We start from the raw sequence: 17,573 nt of genomic DNA, 5'->3' as shown, positions 1-17,573 counted from the left end.
CCCAGCCACCAAGTCCTGGGACGTAGTCTTGACACTGTGTGGCTCTTGGTTGGCTCGGCCTTCCCCCTTGATCACTGCCTTTCCTCCCGAGGCCTCTTTGAAATTTGACTAAGGTTCTGTGCACACGTTCTCAGCATCTCTGGATGCAATTTGGTATTCGAGTGAAGAATCAAAGGGTATTTGCTATCACTTTAAAGTATGTTTCTCTCTCTCTTCCTCTGAGTACCTGACCCCGCAATCATCGCTGGCTTTGAAATAATAGACCCATCATAATTATGAGAATTAGTCTGGAGGCTTCTGCCTTATTTGCTCAACTGAGGTTATGAAGGCCGTTTGTAGAGGTGGAAAGGGCGTCCGGGATCATCGCTGCGAAAAAGGAAAATTTGGAGAAACGCCTGTAGGGTGGGGGCAGCCAGGTGGTGCCAGTGGGGATGGGATGGGGGGCAGGTGGGTGTGAAGCCCCCACCACTCAGCCCAACAACGCTGGCTGCTCAGGACTGTGGACCTGGTGTCGGGAGATGACAGGATTTCTTGGGAAAAGGTGGGAACCGCAACCACGTGTGGGGGAAATGTCCCAAATTTATAAATATTAAAAACAAATAGAGGAAGTGAAAACCTGATCTGACTGGACCTTCAGGATCTCAATGAGAGTCTCGCCCCCACAGAAGTGGACAGAGAAGCCCAAGGATTGAAAGGGACTCAGGCAAAATCATGAAGTAGTGAGCGAGCACAGTACCCTCACCCCACCTCACCCACCGCCACCTCCCTGGCCAGGTCCCCTGAGCCGCGTCCGTGAAGGTCAGTTTCTGCTGCTCGCCCATCAGCCCACTGCCCACACTGCGTACTTCTTTCCAGATACTTCTGCGTGGCCAAGGCCAGGGGTGGCAGGCAGCCTCTCTGTGGCTTTGGGCAGCTTTGAACCCACAGTGCAGAAGCCTGATCGAGTCCAGCGATGGGGCGGTAGCAATGTGGCCGCCCCGGGCTGCAGGTGGGGAAGGCCGAGCTCTCGGTGGCGGGGCCATGGCCGCCGTGTTCTTATGGGGTATTAAAGGAATAGAGCAGGAGTTAATGCAGAACTCTTTCTTTGACTTAATTTATTATAATATATGTGGCTAAAATGTAGATCACACTGCTGTTTGGATCTCCATTTTGATTCCCAAAATTGCAATCATGATAGGTGGATTATAACCGTGCTTTAACATACAGATGAGGAAATATATTCCTGAGCAATTTCCCCCTAAGGAGAAGTCAGAGGATCAGGGGCAGGAGTTTTGAATAACCTTGCAACGTTTAGTTGTCTCTCTCGGTTACAGGGTGGAAATTAGCATTGCAGGACGGTATGCACACTGCCCAGAATGTCAGTGTGGGGGAGAGGCTTCTAGAAAGGGTGGGGAAAATAATTTTCCACATTAAAGAAGAAAGTTGCCAATATCTAATAGAGCAAGGGGGTGTTGTCATGTTCTTCTTATTCATAAGCGCCTACTATGCGCCAGGCTGGGGGTGCCACAGTCAACCAGACAGATTTGCTGGGGAAGTGGCCCAAGCAGTCGGTAGTGAGTGATGCCTCACTCGGGATGAGCCCAGCAAGGGGATGGGGTACAGGTGTGGGGAAGGCTACAGGGAGCCTAGAAGGCCCTGCATGCCAGGCAAAGGGAAGCACCAGTGAGCATTGGCACAGATGGGAGAGGCGAGGACGGGTCCTTGTTCTGGCACATACAGCACCTGGGTGGCAGGTCGCCCCCAAGAACATGTCTGGGCAGGGTTGTTCTTCAGGCCAGAAACTTGGCAGAAGTAGCAAGGCAGAACAAGGGACCTGACGGGCTGCCCTGGAGCCTGGACTCTGCTTTCTCCACCAGCAGCGGTCCTGAGCCGGCGCCCAGCCAGCTGTTATGCCCTGAGGTTCTGTGTACCCAAATCATGCCACCTGCCAGCTCCCAGCCCAGCTCTAGGGTGGGGCTCTCGTGAGCCAACAGCTTGCTGCAGAACAGAATTGAGTCCCTGTGTAGGGCATCAGGCCGTGGCAGAGCAGGTGTGGACAGAGAGCGGCTCTGTGAAGCAGGAGGTGGGGGCAGATACCAAGCAGCCTTGAACAACCCAAGGGTACAGGGGAGGCTCCAGCCACTGAGCCACATCCTCCTCCTCCAAGGGGCTTGTGCTTTTGTGGTGGGACCCCTGTGTCCTCTCTGGGAGACCGCATGGGGGAGCAGAAGCCTGGAGTCCCAGGAGGCCAGATTCCCTCCCCTGTGTCACCTGCCTTCTTGGCAGGAGCCAATGGTGGCCTCTCCCTGCACAGAAACAGGCCTCCTAAACTCCAGCCCATCAGGAAAGGCAGGTTAAAGGGAGCTGATGAAGCCCTTAAAAGGAAAAGGCAGCTTTTCCTTTTCTCACATGATCACAGAAGAGCTGCCCAGCTCTCCAAACACCATTCCATCAGTCAATTGGCCAGTCACCAGTATTCATGGAGCACCAACCTCATGCTGGGAGATTTCAGGACACAAAAGTGAGTAAAATAGGCCCCAGCCCTGTATTTGAAGAGTGTGCAGGTTAGTGGAATAGACCGTTATCATACACGTGCACGCACACACACCTATACACACCTACACATGGGCGCCCACACACGTACATGCATGCCAAGTGCACACTGACAGGTGTCCTGAAAGTAGCTCTCTGGGACGATCGGGCAGCCCTGAGTCAGTCTGTATGATTAGAGCCAAAATGGGAGGGTTCAACCAGGTAGACGGAGGGGGCGTGCTGGGGCTGGTGTCTGGGGTTTGTCCTTCAGTGTGTGTTGAGGTTGTGAGCTCCGACAAAGACATCTCTCTCACCGGGTGGGCTTGCAGGCTGGCTCAGGGCCTCTGAAGATGTCTTGGGGTAAAAGGCAACATCCCTCAGGTTACATCACAATCCTGAGACACTGTCCCCAGGATAGCAGTGGAGTTGTGTCTCAATGCCAGGGCACACTCTCCTGGGGCAGGGTGCGGGCTGCCCAGAGGGGCTCAGGGTACAGGTCCCTGGTGTGTAGGACTGAAGGATCCCTGTGTTGCTGTGGCCACCAGATGTCTGGATGAATGGGGTGCCCTGTGGAGATGAGGAGAGGCTGCTCCCCGTTGCTCTTTAACACCGGCCATGTCAGGGATGGAGCTGGTGACATCCGAGCTGCAAGGAACTGTCTGCTCCCCTCCCCCACGTCATCCCACTCCTCCCCTCTTCTCATCTCAAAAGGATGTTGTGAAGACAGGTGCCTCATCCACTATCACTTCTGGGTCAGGAATTGTGGAGTGAGCGACCTGTTCCACCTGCAAGGTCAGCATGATGGCTGGCCATGTCGGCTTGTCCCGTGTAATAGAGGCACCACTCTGATGTGTCCGGGGGCCCCTGGCAGAATGTACAGGGGAGGGGACCTGCTCTACACAGGGCTCCCATGGTGACCTCTATCTCAGTGGTTCTCAACCCACAGGAACTGTATTAAAGGGCCGTGGCATTAGGAAGGTTGAGAACCACGGCTCCATCTGGACTGTCACCTGCTGGTTCATGCTGGTGCATCTGGGCCGTACTTTGGATCTCGTAGGTGGAGGGAGGAGACTGCCATTTGGGAATCTACCAGATGACCTTTGCTCATGTCATCTCATTTGATTTCCACAAGGGACTGCAAAGCAAGTGCTGTAATTCCCATCCTATACACTGCGTTTGGAGGCTGCCAAGTTAGGACACATTCACTCTGCCATGCACTGCGGGGCTTCAAGTGTATAAAGGCCTTGCAAACCCACCGCCCCAAAACACTCATATTCCTTTGTAGATGTACCATTAGCCAACCATTCGGATTTGAACTCAGACCTTAGAATAAGAGGTGTTCTTATGCCGGACCTTAGAATCAGAGGTGTTCTTATGCCGGACCTTAGAATCAGAGGTGTTCTTATTCCGGAGCAGGTCCACTCAGGTGCGTCTGTCTGTGTCCTGAGGGCCAGGCAGTCTCTGCACAGGCCTGGGGGCTGCCTGCCACTCCCCTCAGCCCACAGGCAAGGGTCACTTGGTCTTGTCTCTCTTTCTGGGAATACCTGGGAGGACACTCATGCTGCTTGCTTAGTTAGTTTCTTGCCCCTGGAAGACCAATCTTCCTCTAGATTAGTCTATGAGATTCCCAGATCCTGGAAAGTTCCTTTTGAGGAAGACATTCATGGACTCCTGACACTTGGTCATCTGTGACTGAAGGAAGGACGAGCAGACATGAAAGTAGCTCTGCTCAAAGCTTCAGCCTGGAAAGCTCCTTCCAGAGCTTGGGCAGTCCAATTTAGTCACACGTCCATGCGTTCATGTCCATTTGGAGTGAACATTGGCCGGACATCTACCCACTGCCAGGCTCGGGGGAGGGAGAAGGGGGGCCCTTGTCCTTTGCTCTTGACAGGCTGGAAAGAAAGCTGGTGTCAGACAAGAGGAAAATCCAAACTCTTCACCTGGGCGGAGCTAGTACAGGGGCACTTACTGGGACCAGAAGCTCCCTAAGGTCATAGCTGAGGGCGATGAGGCCTGACATTGTCCACCCATGTGGACACAGCAGAGGAAACAAAGTTGATGTTCAAGAATTACTACGAATTAATTTCTGCTTCTGCCACTCTTTGCAAGGGGAAGAACAGTGCAAACTTGTCTCAGAGTCTCACAGTACTCTGTTCTTGGAGTGACTTTGGACATTGTCATGGACAGGGATACAGACTCTGGGGTGTGGGGGGCATGAGCAGCACATCGGCTCCCACTTGTCCTAAGGAAGCAAGACAGTGGATGGGCGTGTAGCCTCAGCTGTCTGCTTGGCTCCCTGCTCTGTGGCCTGAGCTGAGGCCGAAGGTTTTGTCCTCCCTGGGTCCACCGGCTGGGCACAGGTCTCCAGGAAGGTCTGCTTGCTATGCTAGGTCGGCAGAGCCGGATAGATTTTTTTTTTCTTTTTCTGCAAATTTTTACATGTCAACGAAAGTATTTATTCCTACCAGGTATAGAGGGGTTTAGCATTTATTCAAAAACGTTTTAAAGATTGATCCAATGATAGTGTTTATCTGATCAAGATTTTTGAATTAAAAGGGACTGATAAGTCGGTGCAGCTCAAAAAAACGGCAGGAACTTCAGAGCTGGCAATTGACACTTGTTTTCTGCCACTGTTTACTCTTCAATAAAAAATGCATATTTACCATAGCAACCTCCAGATCACGTGGCGCCCTATCTTACAGGCTACCCTCAAAAACAGAATAGCTTCTTAAAGAAACACACGCATCCTAAAATGCCTGCTTTTCAGATGCAAAAATGCGTTCTTTATACTGAGGCCCCTTCCTTGGGATTTAATGCTAATAAACACGTCATCTTCATAGAAATCTTTTTGGCCCCATGTTTTAAATTTTAGGATGTTCGTTATGGAGATACAGATACAATTATTCTTAGAGGGGCTTTTGAGGGTTTGCTGATTATTTATTTCAATACAGTTCTAAAATAAAAAATATATGTATATGTTTGTGTTTATACATGCACATATATATCTATATTTTAAACAGCAGCCATTAGTGTCATCTGGAAGGGAGTTTGGTGTGGGTTCTAATGACCTGTCGCTTCATCTGTGATTAAAGATTGTCATCTATGCAAAGCTAAATTGCAGCTTGAATTGTTTTTCTGCTGTTAACTTGGGAGAACCGCCTGGGATGTTACAGCCGTGGAGGAACAGCTCCAACTTAGACTTTTCTAGAAAGGGACTTGTCCTCTCGTGCTAGAGCTTTGTATGAGTCTGAGTCCACACCCAGCAGCTGGCTTGCAGGTGGGAGGTGTGCGGGCACTCAGATCACAGGTCCCACTCCCCAACCCCAACCCCCGGCCCACACCATGCTTGCTTGCGACATGTCTCTTTGGCGATATCCATGTTGAAAGCATATCCTCGATTAGGCACTGAGCTAAGCGATTTGTAGACCTTACTCTATGCAGGGCTTAGAGGTATGAACTTCTATGACTATCCCTGTTTTGCAGATAAGGAAACTGAACCTCTGAGAGGTTATGTAATTTGACAGCTTAGGGATGACACTCCTAAGATTTGGTGGAGGAACTTGGTTTTGACCTGAGGACTCCTTGGACTGCAAAACCTCTCCTCTTATTCTGTATTTTGAACCTGTCCAGGCCAATTTAACTCTGGAAGGACAGGTGGGGTGGAGACAGACAGATAAGCCTCTGCAGAAGGGACTAGTGAATAGCATGCCCTTCTCAGAACACTCCCCCAAGGATTCCTGGGTGCTCTGAGTGAGTGTCAGCCCAGCTTTTGGGGACTCCCTTCACGTCCTGGCTGTCTCCCTTGCCTAGCAGTGTGTACGCCCGTGCTGGGCTGAAGCAGGGATGAAGTGTCACAGGTCTGTGGATGCCACTGTCCTGGGGAATGGCTGTGTGGCCACATGTATGACCAGAGTCCCCGCCACCATGGGCTAGGGGGCCATCTGAACCAGACGTGGTAGATTTTTAAATTCATTTCAGCCACATGTAAATCAACATGAAAACCAAGAACATATTACTCATGGCTTTGGGGCAAAATCTGATTGCAAAGTGCAGGGCTGGCTGCAGTGAAGAGGCATTGTGACCCGAACTCAGCGGAGGGGAACAGCGCAGACCCCTGCGCCCAGCCAGCCCGGCTACCGTGTGCACACGAGCCGTTTCATAATTATCCATCATGAATGCCTCCACGCCGCCTTAATAGATTATTTTAAGTGGTGTGTGTGATTCCCAGGCAACCCTAAGTCAGCCCCAAACTGTACATACATACAAGCTGGCAGAGGCAATAGCTTATCAGGTATCTCTTTGTTCCAGACACTTTTATAAAAGAATATGTATTATGTATGGTGTGACCTTCAAATGTCAGGAATGTGTTGTGCAATAAACTGTCAATATTTGTGGTTATAAGGTGCTAGATGACTTTTACAATAATTGGAACAGCTATATTAAAAGCTTGGATCACTCAGCTGGTTAAAGAGAAAAGCACAGGCCAGCGTTCATCGGGGACTCGCCTTCTGCCAACTAGTAAATGAAAGATATTGCAAGGTGCTTAAGATGTCTTCTTTGTTTAAAAAAGAATATGGCAAAACATGTCTCCAGGGGAGGCGTTATCTCCACATCAGCCTTTCTACTTGCAAAATGTGCGAGATTCCCAGGAGGAAGCTTAGCTCCTCAAGTTATGGCGACTGACCAAACACATTTTAGAGAAGATGTGTCCAGCTTGTCCTGAGTGTGTGGCATAGGTATGAATCCAGCAGCTGCATTTCCCCAACCTTCTCACCACCTCCACCCACCCACCCCCACCCCGTGCAGGAGGGGGCTGTAAATTATCTTAAGAGGATCTTAAAAGCTATAGCTTTTTTTTTTTTAAGGAAAATAAATTATGTAGAAATCTTTTGGGAATTTATGCTTTACTGAAAGTAGAGGCTTCTAGAGTTTTTTTTTTTTTAAAGGGGGGTACTTAATTTGAAATATGAAAAAACAAAAGCATAAGAAATATTTTATAGTAATTATCATGGTAATTGGGCCATAGATTACTTTAAAAATACTCATTTTCCTCTATTCTTCAGTGAATGAATACCTCTCATGCTTAGGTGATGGTGTTTCTTCCTTTGGCGGGGAGATCTGTTTGAGCTGATATCTGAGTATGTGGGATGGTGCGAGGTACCGGACTCAGCAGGTCAACTTTGCCTTCTACAGAGCTTGCTCCTAGCCTGGCTGGTTCTGTAATTGTGAGTTTCTGGTTCCTTCCTCCTGGATGGAGAGAGAACTGGGTGACACTTGAGGCCACCTCCTCCAGGAAGCCTTCCTAGGCACAACCAGGTCTCCTCACCTTGCTGGCATCAAACTCCAGCGTCCTGAAGGCACTGGGTCCTTTGGAGCGTAGCCAGTATTTTGATGGTGCCCCAGGGCGCTCCCTCCCGCAGTTAGGAGCTGGTCTTGGTGTCTGAATTGCCATTTACTTCATGGAGCACTGCTATGAGCTAGGGATCTCTCCCACATGACCCGGATTTCGTGGTGAACCATCGTGATGGCCCCATTCTCCAGGGAGGCTACAGGCAGTGAGCAGCTCCATGCACAGGCCCGCTGGGGTCTGCAAGGGGCCAGCCAGGTGTGCAGTGAAGGAGCAGAGCAGGGGCCACGCGACCCTGAGAGCTGGGAGATTCCTTCCACGGTGTTGTCAGGGCGGCCTCCTGGGGAGATAGCAACTTGAAGGAATGAACTACTCCTGGACCCTTTGGGGGAGATAATTCAGGGGAGAGCAGAACAAAGTCCCAAGTTGAAACCCAGCCTAGGAAGACAGGGAGGTGGGGGGCTGGGGCACACTTGGGTTGGAGATGAGGTCAGAGCAGTCGGCTGCTTAGAGCTGGACATCTTGAGAAGGAGCTGGAGGTTTTTCTAAAGAGTGAGGGGACCTGTGGCTGGTGCCTTCCCGGCACCCAAGGCGAGTCTATTCCTAGGAGATAGTAGCTCCTGGGGCTGAACCTCTCCAGACCCATTCTCCAGTCTGTGGTCTGTGTCTCCTCACCAGAGCCAGGTTCACAGGTGACCCTGCCCTGCATAGATTCACCCTAATGGTCTCTGGGATGGGCTCCGGCCCACTGTCCGTGAGCAGGACAAAAGGAAGAGATGAGTGTGCAGAGCTCAGAGGCACAGCACACCTGGTGTGCTGTCCTGCGTCTACTCTGGGAATCCCAACTGTGCCTGCTGCATCTATGGGACAGTCCCTGGCCTGGGGATGAGGAGCGCCTGCCTGCCCACGGCCAGCCCAGAGCCTCCCGGAGGGTCTTGGCCAGAGAGAACAGCTTGGGGATTGCAGAGGTATTATTAGCAGAAGTATCACCTCAGGCCAAAAGAAAGAGACACCTGCTCGGTTGGCCCTGACCCCCAGCGGGGCAGCTCCACAGGCCCCTCGCCCCAAAGAAGACCCTGGGCTTGGCAGAACCAGAAACACACTTGGCCCACCACCCTCAATTTTGAGGCCCTTGTGTATTTTAAGGAAAATTGTGTCCAAGTGTTTCTGATTGATTCATTTTCACGTAACTCATCAAAATGTTGCTTTAGAGAAGCTATTTGAAATGCTGGTAGCTTACATTTTTTTTCTTGTTTTTTTTTGGGGGTGGAAAAAGTTCAGCCTTTTGATGACCCGATTTCCCCATTTCTTGCCACAGCAAATAGAAGGAATTCTGCTCCGGTTTGGTTTTGGGTGGAAGGTGAGAAATGGCGACCTGAGGAATATTTTACCTTCACTTACTGCCCCACCCCACTGACCCCAAATGAGGCAGCCTGTAGCCTTCATAGAAGTGGACGTCCTTTTCTAAAATAGCTCTTTATTTAGACAAATGTTTTCATCAATGCACACGGAAGCTCAGCGGTTTAACATGACCAGACGAGGCCGTCATCAAACTGAGAAGTTTGATGAAACAACACACATTCCGAGGTAATACTGACCCAAGGCACAAGTTGGGTCTTCCAAGAGTTAAGTAAAACCCTTTACAGTACCATTAGCTTTTGTAGGCATATCGTGAATTTTAAGTCATTTTTTTTTTTTTAAATAAAAGGAGCCGTTCGCTTGACTAGGAATCTCTATACCAATGTGATTATTGTGTTATTCAAGATCTGTTAATCGTAAAGTTTCCAAAGTAAGGGAAAGCGTTAAGCTTTTACAAAGTAACTATACATTCCTTCAGACTTTCTCCAAGGTATTAGTATTTTGCTTGCCCCCAAAGAGATTTTCAAGCACTGGGATCTGTGAGTTTTCCGGCATCCCACTGATCTGCCTACTCACCTCATAGACTTCACAAATAATCTTTTTCTTTGTTAATGAAGCGAGAGCTGTGATTTTTTGAGATGCTCTTTCAGAATTAGCTGACAACTCATCTGGGAAAATGTATTTTTCCTGTTGTACGAGAAGTTCCATGGAAATTAAAATACCATGGCCTTTTCTCCCGTAAAGTCGGAAGCCCCCAGGTGTATAGAGAGTCACCTTACCCAAGTGGGGTTGCTGGGGTCATTTTCCATTCAGTGCGGGACCTTATCACCTCCGCCACCATTATCATCATCAGCATCACTCTTCTAATTTGTTTTAATGGAAGTCTTTCCAAAACGTACTTACTCTTGGGCCCATGAGGGGTAAGGTTGCACAGCGGTCAGGAGGAAGTGAGAACGGAGAATGTGTGCTATCTAAGAAGCCTCTCTGTCCTTCCTCCTTTTAATCTCACTCTGCCTTTTTGGTCTCTCTCTGGCTTTTAGCTCTCTCTCCTTCTTCTGCGAACTCATAGGAAGATTGAGTATGAACTCAGAAGTCCTTGCCAGTAGAAAGTTGCCTCTTCTTATTCCATTAACAATCTCCTCCCACAAAGGCAGCCCTCCAGCTCTCCGTGGTTTAACATCACAGTCACCAGATTTGTTTCTTATTTAGAACGGTCTGCTGTGGGTCAGCTCACATCCCCGTGGTGATGCAGCGACCGTCTCTGGGGAGGGGAGGGAGGTGGAGGCACAGCTCCCTCTTTCCTCTGCCTCTCCTTGCTACGCTAACCAGAACTTAGGCACCTGATACCCACGTAGTACGAGGGACGTTGGGAAATGTCCGGGAATGTTGGGGTGCCTGGACTATATAGGGAGCACTTGCTGTCTCTTTCACAGCCATTTTCCCATCTGTTTAAGACGCGGGCTTGCTGTCTTATGTGGCTGTTGGGTGAGGTCGGAGGAGCAGTAGGAAAGATTAGGGTGTGCGTCTGGCTTCAGAGGATTACAGGAAACCGGAGCTAAAGGAACCCAGGAGGTTTAGTCTTCATGGGTCGATGGGAACCATAGGCCAGGGATGGGGTGAAGGGACTTGCCTGTGCACAGCCCGACATTAGGAACTCACAAGGACAATTCCACCTCCTGAGTCAGCTGTCTTGACAAAGATGCCTATTTTAAATATAATACCAAGCAAACTCAGTGTTTAAAGATAGCCTGGAGGAAAAATCTACCCTCAAAGTAGAAAAGCGTTTCATAAACCAGTTTTTTAAATTCCAGCGCTATCACATACGCATAAGGTTAAGCATGCAATGAGGCACCCGTCATTCAGATTGTGCTTGTGTACGACAAGATAGCCGGTCTCAGGAATGGTTCCAGGCAGCGACTGAAAGTATGGGATGTGTGTCTAGGCTTTAACGTCTGGAAAGTTGTCTGTCTGTCTAAGCACCTGTTTCTCTGTCTGTGTGGTGTTTCCAGTTGGTGCTTCAGTTGACGATGAGGAGTCTAAGATGCTCCGATTCTATGGTGCTCTAATTCTAAGATGCTCCGGGGCCATTTTTAACGTCCCCCAGCTCCTCCTTCACCATGGGGCCTCCACAGCTATGGGCCCTCCCTGCTACCGTCCCTGTGAATACTTGGGGACTGTGTGTACCTTAATGTCACCTTCATCTAGGCAAATATTGCCACACACTTGGAGGATTAGACCAAGCAATTGGAAACATAGGAAACAGGAGACTGACTCTGACGAGACAAAATCAGAAAGGCCTGTTGTGTGATGTCTCCTTACTCCCAAAACACATTCTTGCAATGACTTGGATCCTTCTCCTCTTTCTTTTAGCAAATTGCTTTCAGCTTGTAGGCACAGGGAAAGCTGGCAAAGTAGTTGGATACCTAGTTCAAGTCACTCGTTCTTGGCTGAAACTCGGAGGGTTGTACATTTAGCATGTGTCCCTCTGGACAGGGATTGTTGCATCCATACCAACGTCTCCTCTGAATACGTGGTCCCATGTTATTTGGTGGGGTCAAGAAAAGAAGCAGAGGTCATGGAAGTTGTTCCTTAGCTATTTCTCCATCACTTGGAGGCTGCAGGAAGAGGCTGACCAGCTGCAGCCCAGTGCCCTGCTCCCAGGGCCAGCTCACCATCTAGAACAGTGGTCCTCGACCTGTGGGTCGTGCCCCTTTGGGGTTGGAAAACACACATTTCCGATGGTCTTAGGAACCGAGACACTGTTCCTCTAGCTGTCTCCTGGAGGGTTCGCCCATATGCAGATTCGCCCACGTAGGAGTACCCGACGTGATAACATCATCTGTATTCAAGGGTCGCAGCATTAGGAAGGTTGAGAACTACTGGTCTAGAAGCTGCTTTCTCAGATGAGCAAGGAGGAGCCGGCATTAGCAGAGGGAAGTGCATACCCCCACTGTCAGCGTGCCCAGCACACACACAGAAACAGTCTAAGAGGAAGGGGGAAATATTGCAAGATGGGGGGAAAAGAAAAGTGAAAATAATAATTAAAAAAGTTCAAACCAATCAACAAACCGTCTGACAAAGGATCACAGGTGCAATTTTTGTGTAATGCATCTCTCTGTCTGCCACCTGCTTCCTGGAAGAGCTTGGCCTCTCTGCAACTGGGACTGGTCACTGACCTCCATGTGGCCGACAGGGTGGGGTTCCAGGCAAAGTGATGCAGGACTCGTGCTGGAGTTTGTAGGTGGTGGGTGGGGGGCATACAAATGCTTTCATCCTCTAGCTGCAGAGGCAATCAGTGAGCAGCCACCTCTTTCCCTCTGAAGGTGACTACTGGGTTCTTGTGGGGCCAGGCTGAATTCAGCTCGTTGGGCTTTGCCAACACACACCCAGGTGCAGGCTTGGGCCCTGTGAGTGTGTGGCCAGGCCACACCGTCCCCAGCCTTTGCTTCACCGGGGTTTACTGCCTCTCTGGACGCTTCCTGGGACCACCCATAATTGCCCTTCCTCTTGCTCAGAGTTTGTTTTTCCAGTAGGATTAGTCTACGAGTAAACGCCATCAACCTTAGGGCTATCCAAAAAAAACCATTTCTGTGTAAAGTGAAAATTAGACTCTTAAATCTGCAAAGAAAGCTGTTTATCTTACAAATTTATTCTTTTTATTGGGCCACACATATCCAAGCTAGAAAGATAAAAGGAAAACAGATACAGGCCATCACTTAGAGTGACGCGCAGTGAAGCGTAGCTCGTCCTCAACTTCCGTGGAGCATGCCCGAGCGCGCCAGCCGCCTGGCTCTGTGAGTGTCTGTGACGTGCCCCGGGCAGGCATCCCCCACAGCTCTGGTGGGGATGTGCCCTCCAACATCTATCCTGTGGCTTCTATTCCACAACTGCCACCTTGCTGCTGCTGCAGACAGGATGCTTTGGAAGGCGCTTTGGGGGAAAGGTTCAGGTCCTGTTGCATGGGGCCCTGTAGTAATTTGACTTGGACAGGGTGCACCTGCCATACGTCCATCCCGAAGGCCACACCCAGGACATGTAAGTCCTGCTTATTGTTCAAATCAACAGCTATTGGCCTCCTAACTTCAACTGGATGTCTTGACTCTGTTGCCAGGGGCATTTGGGCAGAATTTTAACCAGACTCATCATTGTTTTAAGCTGACCTCGTGATCCCACTGAAAGGAAAGCTGAGAGATGCGGGAGGCAAAGGCAGTGTGTGCCAGTGGGAGCGGCGGGGCAAGAGGAGAGGCTGATGGCAAGGGCACCCCAGCTGCTTTCACCCAGAGTGTGGTGACCTGGAATGAGCCTGTTGCTCTTGTGGGGCCGTCAGTAAACTCCCTCTGTCACTGGCCCCTGGGGGCTCAGTCTTCAGGGTGTGGAGTACCTGATGAGACCTCCACACGCTTCCCTGGGCCTGATGCCTGGGCCTTTCCATCTTCTTTTCGACAAACACGATCTAGGGCTCCACGGAGTGAGGTGACTGATGACAAGTTCTAGACATGGTTGAGCCTGGTCCTTCTGCTTGTGCAAAATTACGAAGCAAAACATTTTTTAAAAAAGCTAGGTAATTATATCCTTTGAATAGTTCTTCCAAGGCTGGTTAAGAAGAGTTGGGGAGAACAGAATTTAAAAGTAAACCTTCAAAGAAATTTTCCAGGGTGATGATACGGTGGTACATAGTTTAATTGCCGAGCCGATGCTCTAAGCCAAAGGGTTTCCACAGTTGCTTGGAGCAAACATCCACGGAAGAATTAAGTGTGCTTGCCTACATCTCGCTCATGGTCTATAAGTCTGTCCCTTTTGGCTGTTAGCAGAGAACACCAGGGACGGATGTTGCAGAATAAAAGCAATTTGCATTTTCCATTGCTTGGAAGGTACAAATCTTATTTATTCTGATCTCTGCAGAACTCACAGATCTGCTCATTATCCCAGAAGGTTCCCTTGTTCTCCTACTGGGATTTACTATGAGGCCTGGAGGGTGGGCTGGAAGCTACGGCAAGGACCCCGGCGTCTCAGGAGCTCGGATTCTGTGCCAGGCCTTCAACTCCAGCTCTGCGGGGAGGCCCGGGACTCGCCCAGAAAGGGCTGGTTTGTCTCCCGTCCCCTGAGCCGCCAATTCCCAGCTCCCATCCTGGTTCCCCGATGTCACCTCCCTGGCAGTGTGATGTCGGGCCCACGGTGTTGCAAAAACATATCCTCCAAGCATTAGATATTCTCACAGTTTTATTTACTATTACGTCCCATCATTTCTGTGCAGAAGGCAACTGTATGTAAATTTTATTCCATTTTCTAATGGTTTGGGTTACATAACAAATAACAGCAGGAAGGAAAAATTGTATTGATACTTTACAGAGGAAGTTCTCAAGTCACCGCTCAAAGATTTAACTGCAGTGCTGTGAGTTTGCGGGAGCTTTGCAGCTGACTTCTGCCTATGACTCTGAATATGTCACTGTATGTTTATCATGGGCTAATTGTGGAACTACATTTCCACTCTTTTTCTTCTCCCTTTCATGAGATTACACCAGCCAGCGATGGATACAAGACTCTACAAGGAAGAAATGATCAGTTTGGGATAATTTTCTTTCCTGTCCCAAAATAGCTGTATGTCTGCATGTCTTAAAGACTCAGCTGAGACACGTTATTTTTTTTTATTTGTTGCTTACTCTAATGCAAATATGATTTCAGTCTCATAGTCGAACTTCCCAGCGAGTCCATATTATAAATTAATCAGATTCAACAAACACGACCATTTTTTAAACTTTTGGAAAAAAAAATATTTAATAGGAACTAAGCTAAAGAAGAAATCCAACCAGCTGCTGACACAGCTGTTTCTTTTCTTGTTTAATTCAGTTCAATATAAAGGTACCATATGCCGCTTAAAATGATGATAGGAAAGATGAAATAATTTAAGAGAATAACAAGAAAATACATGAATTGTCAGCATTCTGTCAGATTGAAAGAATGAAACAGACAGGTGTAGTATTGACATGTTTAACTTTGTGTGGTGTTAGCAGTTTTGGTGTGAACAGCTCCTGACATGTGCTGAAGTGACGTGAGAACGTTTCTCCTCCGCTGCAGACATTGGCGAGGAGGCTGGGAGATCCTCCGGCGTCCAGCAGCCCGCACTGCTTCGCGACCGGAGCCTGGGCTCGGCCATGAAGGACTGTCCGTACTGTGGGAAAACGTTCCGCACGTCTCATCACCTTAAGGTCCACCTGAGGATACATACAGGTGAGGACGCTCACGTCCGGGCGCGGCTGGGGCGCGGCTTAGAGGAGGAGGAGGAGGCACCGCCCTGGCTGACTTCAATCAAACACTGCAAAGCTCCCCCTGGGCTTGTGTCTGTACCACTTTGGGGCGGGGGGGCAAGGTCAGAACTGACCCTAGTTTCCTAATTAGTCACCTAACAGTCACTCTCCCAAGTAACACATGGCCCTCGTAACATGTAGCTGCGGAATGGCCCCAGCCTGAGATTTACAGTGCTTTGTCTGGGTCCAGAACAGTCTGCTGATGGCTCCTTCTGCTGCTTTGAAGGTGCACCCTCCACACCCCTGTACAAACCCAGACTCCCTCGGCTGCACATGGCGGGAGCCCAGTCTCTCAAGTGTGTAAGGGAACAAAGCAGCTACCCCGGGTGTCCAGGCAGGCTGGCTGCTGGCCCTGCCAGGTGGCATGTTCATACCTGGGAGCAGGTGGATGGTATCAGTGCCCCTTGTGTCTCTCCCCTGGGTCTCCTCCAAAGAGAAACGGAGGCACTCTGAAGCCTGCAGGAGGAAGCCGCGGCTGGCCCACCCTGGTCGATTCTCAGGGGACTGGCAGGAGGGCTTCTCTTTGTCCCCTTTAGCTTCTCTGCAAGTTCTTTGCACATTGACAATACCTCTGCCCCACAAAAAAAAATCTATCTGAGATATGGACACTTCCATTTTCTTTGATTTTCCTCCTGACACTTTATCCATTGGCGTATGAACTGCTTCAGAAGCTAGACAAATACACCATCTATTTTCAAAAATAATTGTGGTTTATTTCCTAAGGAATCGATAAAGCACAGGGTTGTGCAGGGATATTGAGTACGTACGGGCCTCGTGTGGGCGTCTCATGGTTAAAGACTAGGGCGCCCCTCACCTGGAACCTCAGCTGCTGCCCACAGGTCTCTGTGATACTGAGAGGAGCCTGGGGATAGGTGGACACAGGACACTCCTGGCTCAGCACCTGGGTATAGGTGGCCATTGTCCCTGGCCCCTCTCCTGCTGGACAGCACGGCTCTCACAGGGAAGGCCTCTCAGGGGCACAGCTGGGCCCTCCCTCGCTCCCCACCACATCCTGCACCACTCTCCATCCTCCTGTCTCTCTGAAACTCACTGGCCTCCTGGTCCACCAGCTCAGCCTGTCCCCACAGTAGGACCTCTGTGCCCCCTGCCTAATGTTTTTCCTCCAGGCCATCCCTGGGAGCTTAGCTTGAATGTGAGTGATCCGTTCGGAGGGACCATCCCGGACGTCCCCACCAAAAATATTTCCCATGCTCCCCGCCTCACTTTCTTCACAAGCTTAACACTTTCAGAATGATTGTGTTTAGGTTGGTCACATCACGTACTGTTGGTCTCCTCCACGCCCTGAGTGGAATCTAAGATTTGGGAGGGTGGCGATGGTGTCTGTGTCTGCAATTGCTGCCTTTGCTCCAACCCCAGTGCCTGTGAACGCACCTTGTATCCACCCAGTAGGGGCACGATAAACTCATGGGGAAGGCTGAATGGCAGAACCAAAGCTCTAGTAAGTGGGGACCCTCCTCCTGTCTCCCTGTGCCGTGCAAGGTAGCACGCAAGGGTCAGGTGTAGTAGGGAAAGTAGCCTCCTCACCATAAGCATGTGAACCCACCAGGAGCCACAGCCTGCAGTCAGGCTGCAAGTGTGGGGTCCCAGGCAAGATGGAATGGACAACTCCCACTTCTTAGGAGCACAGGGGAGTTCCCCCGAGCCCCTCAGGGTTCCTGCTCCTGGCCCTTTTCTGCCAAGGACCTGCTTGGCCCTCTCCATCCCTCCCAGGGTGTGCAAGCAGTGATGTCCCTTCTCTGGGAGGCGTGCCCCTTCCCTTCCCTGTTTCCTCGTCCTCCCTAGCCTTCACCCCTTGGGACTTGGTTGTCGCCTGTGTCCATGTACTAGAATATGAGCTCTGGGAGAGCAAAGGCCTTGTCTGTGTGTCCAGCTGAGTCCCCAGAACCTAGAACAGAGCCTGGCTCGTGCTGCGCACTCAGAAAGTATTTGCTGGATGAATGAGTTAGCAAGTGAGCTCGTGAGAGCGACAGGAAGGAAGTCAGCTTAGACGTCTGGCTGTCTCTGATTATCCCAATGCCCATTTTCCTCCC

General features: G+C 50.0%; 1 protein-coding gene across 3 annotated transcripts in view; it reads left to right on the top strand.

Moving 5' to 3' along the window:
* Positions 1-17,573, top strand: part of ZNF536 (zinc finger protein 536) — a 336,367-nt gene that overhangs the window by 154,498 nt on the left and 164,296 nt on the right. For all 3 annotated transcript variants that reach the window (XM_053607794.1, XM_053607796.1, XM_053607795.1), the window contains exon 3: positions 15,293-15,445. In XM_053607794.1, the coding sequence (XP_053463769.1) occupies positions 15,293-15,445 (153 nt within the window). The remainder of the gene's footprint in view (positions 1-15,292; positions 15,446-17,573) is intronic.

Source organism: Nycticebus coucang, chromosome 10 (genome assembly GCF_027406575.1).
Source record: "Nycticebus coucang isolate mNycCou1 chromosome 10, mNycCou1.pri, whole genome shotgun sequence".
In the NCBI taxonomy this organism is placed as follows: Eukaryota; Metazoa; Chordata; class Mammalia; order Primates; family Lorisidae; genus Nycticebus; species Nycticebus coucang.
Note: the sequence above shows the minus strand (reverse complement) of the source record. Positions and strands in the feature narration are given on the sequence as shown.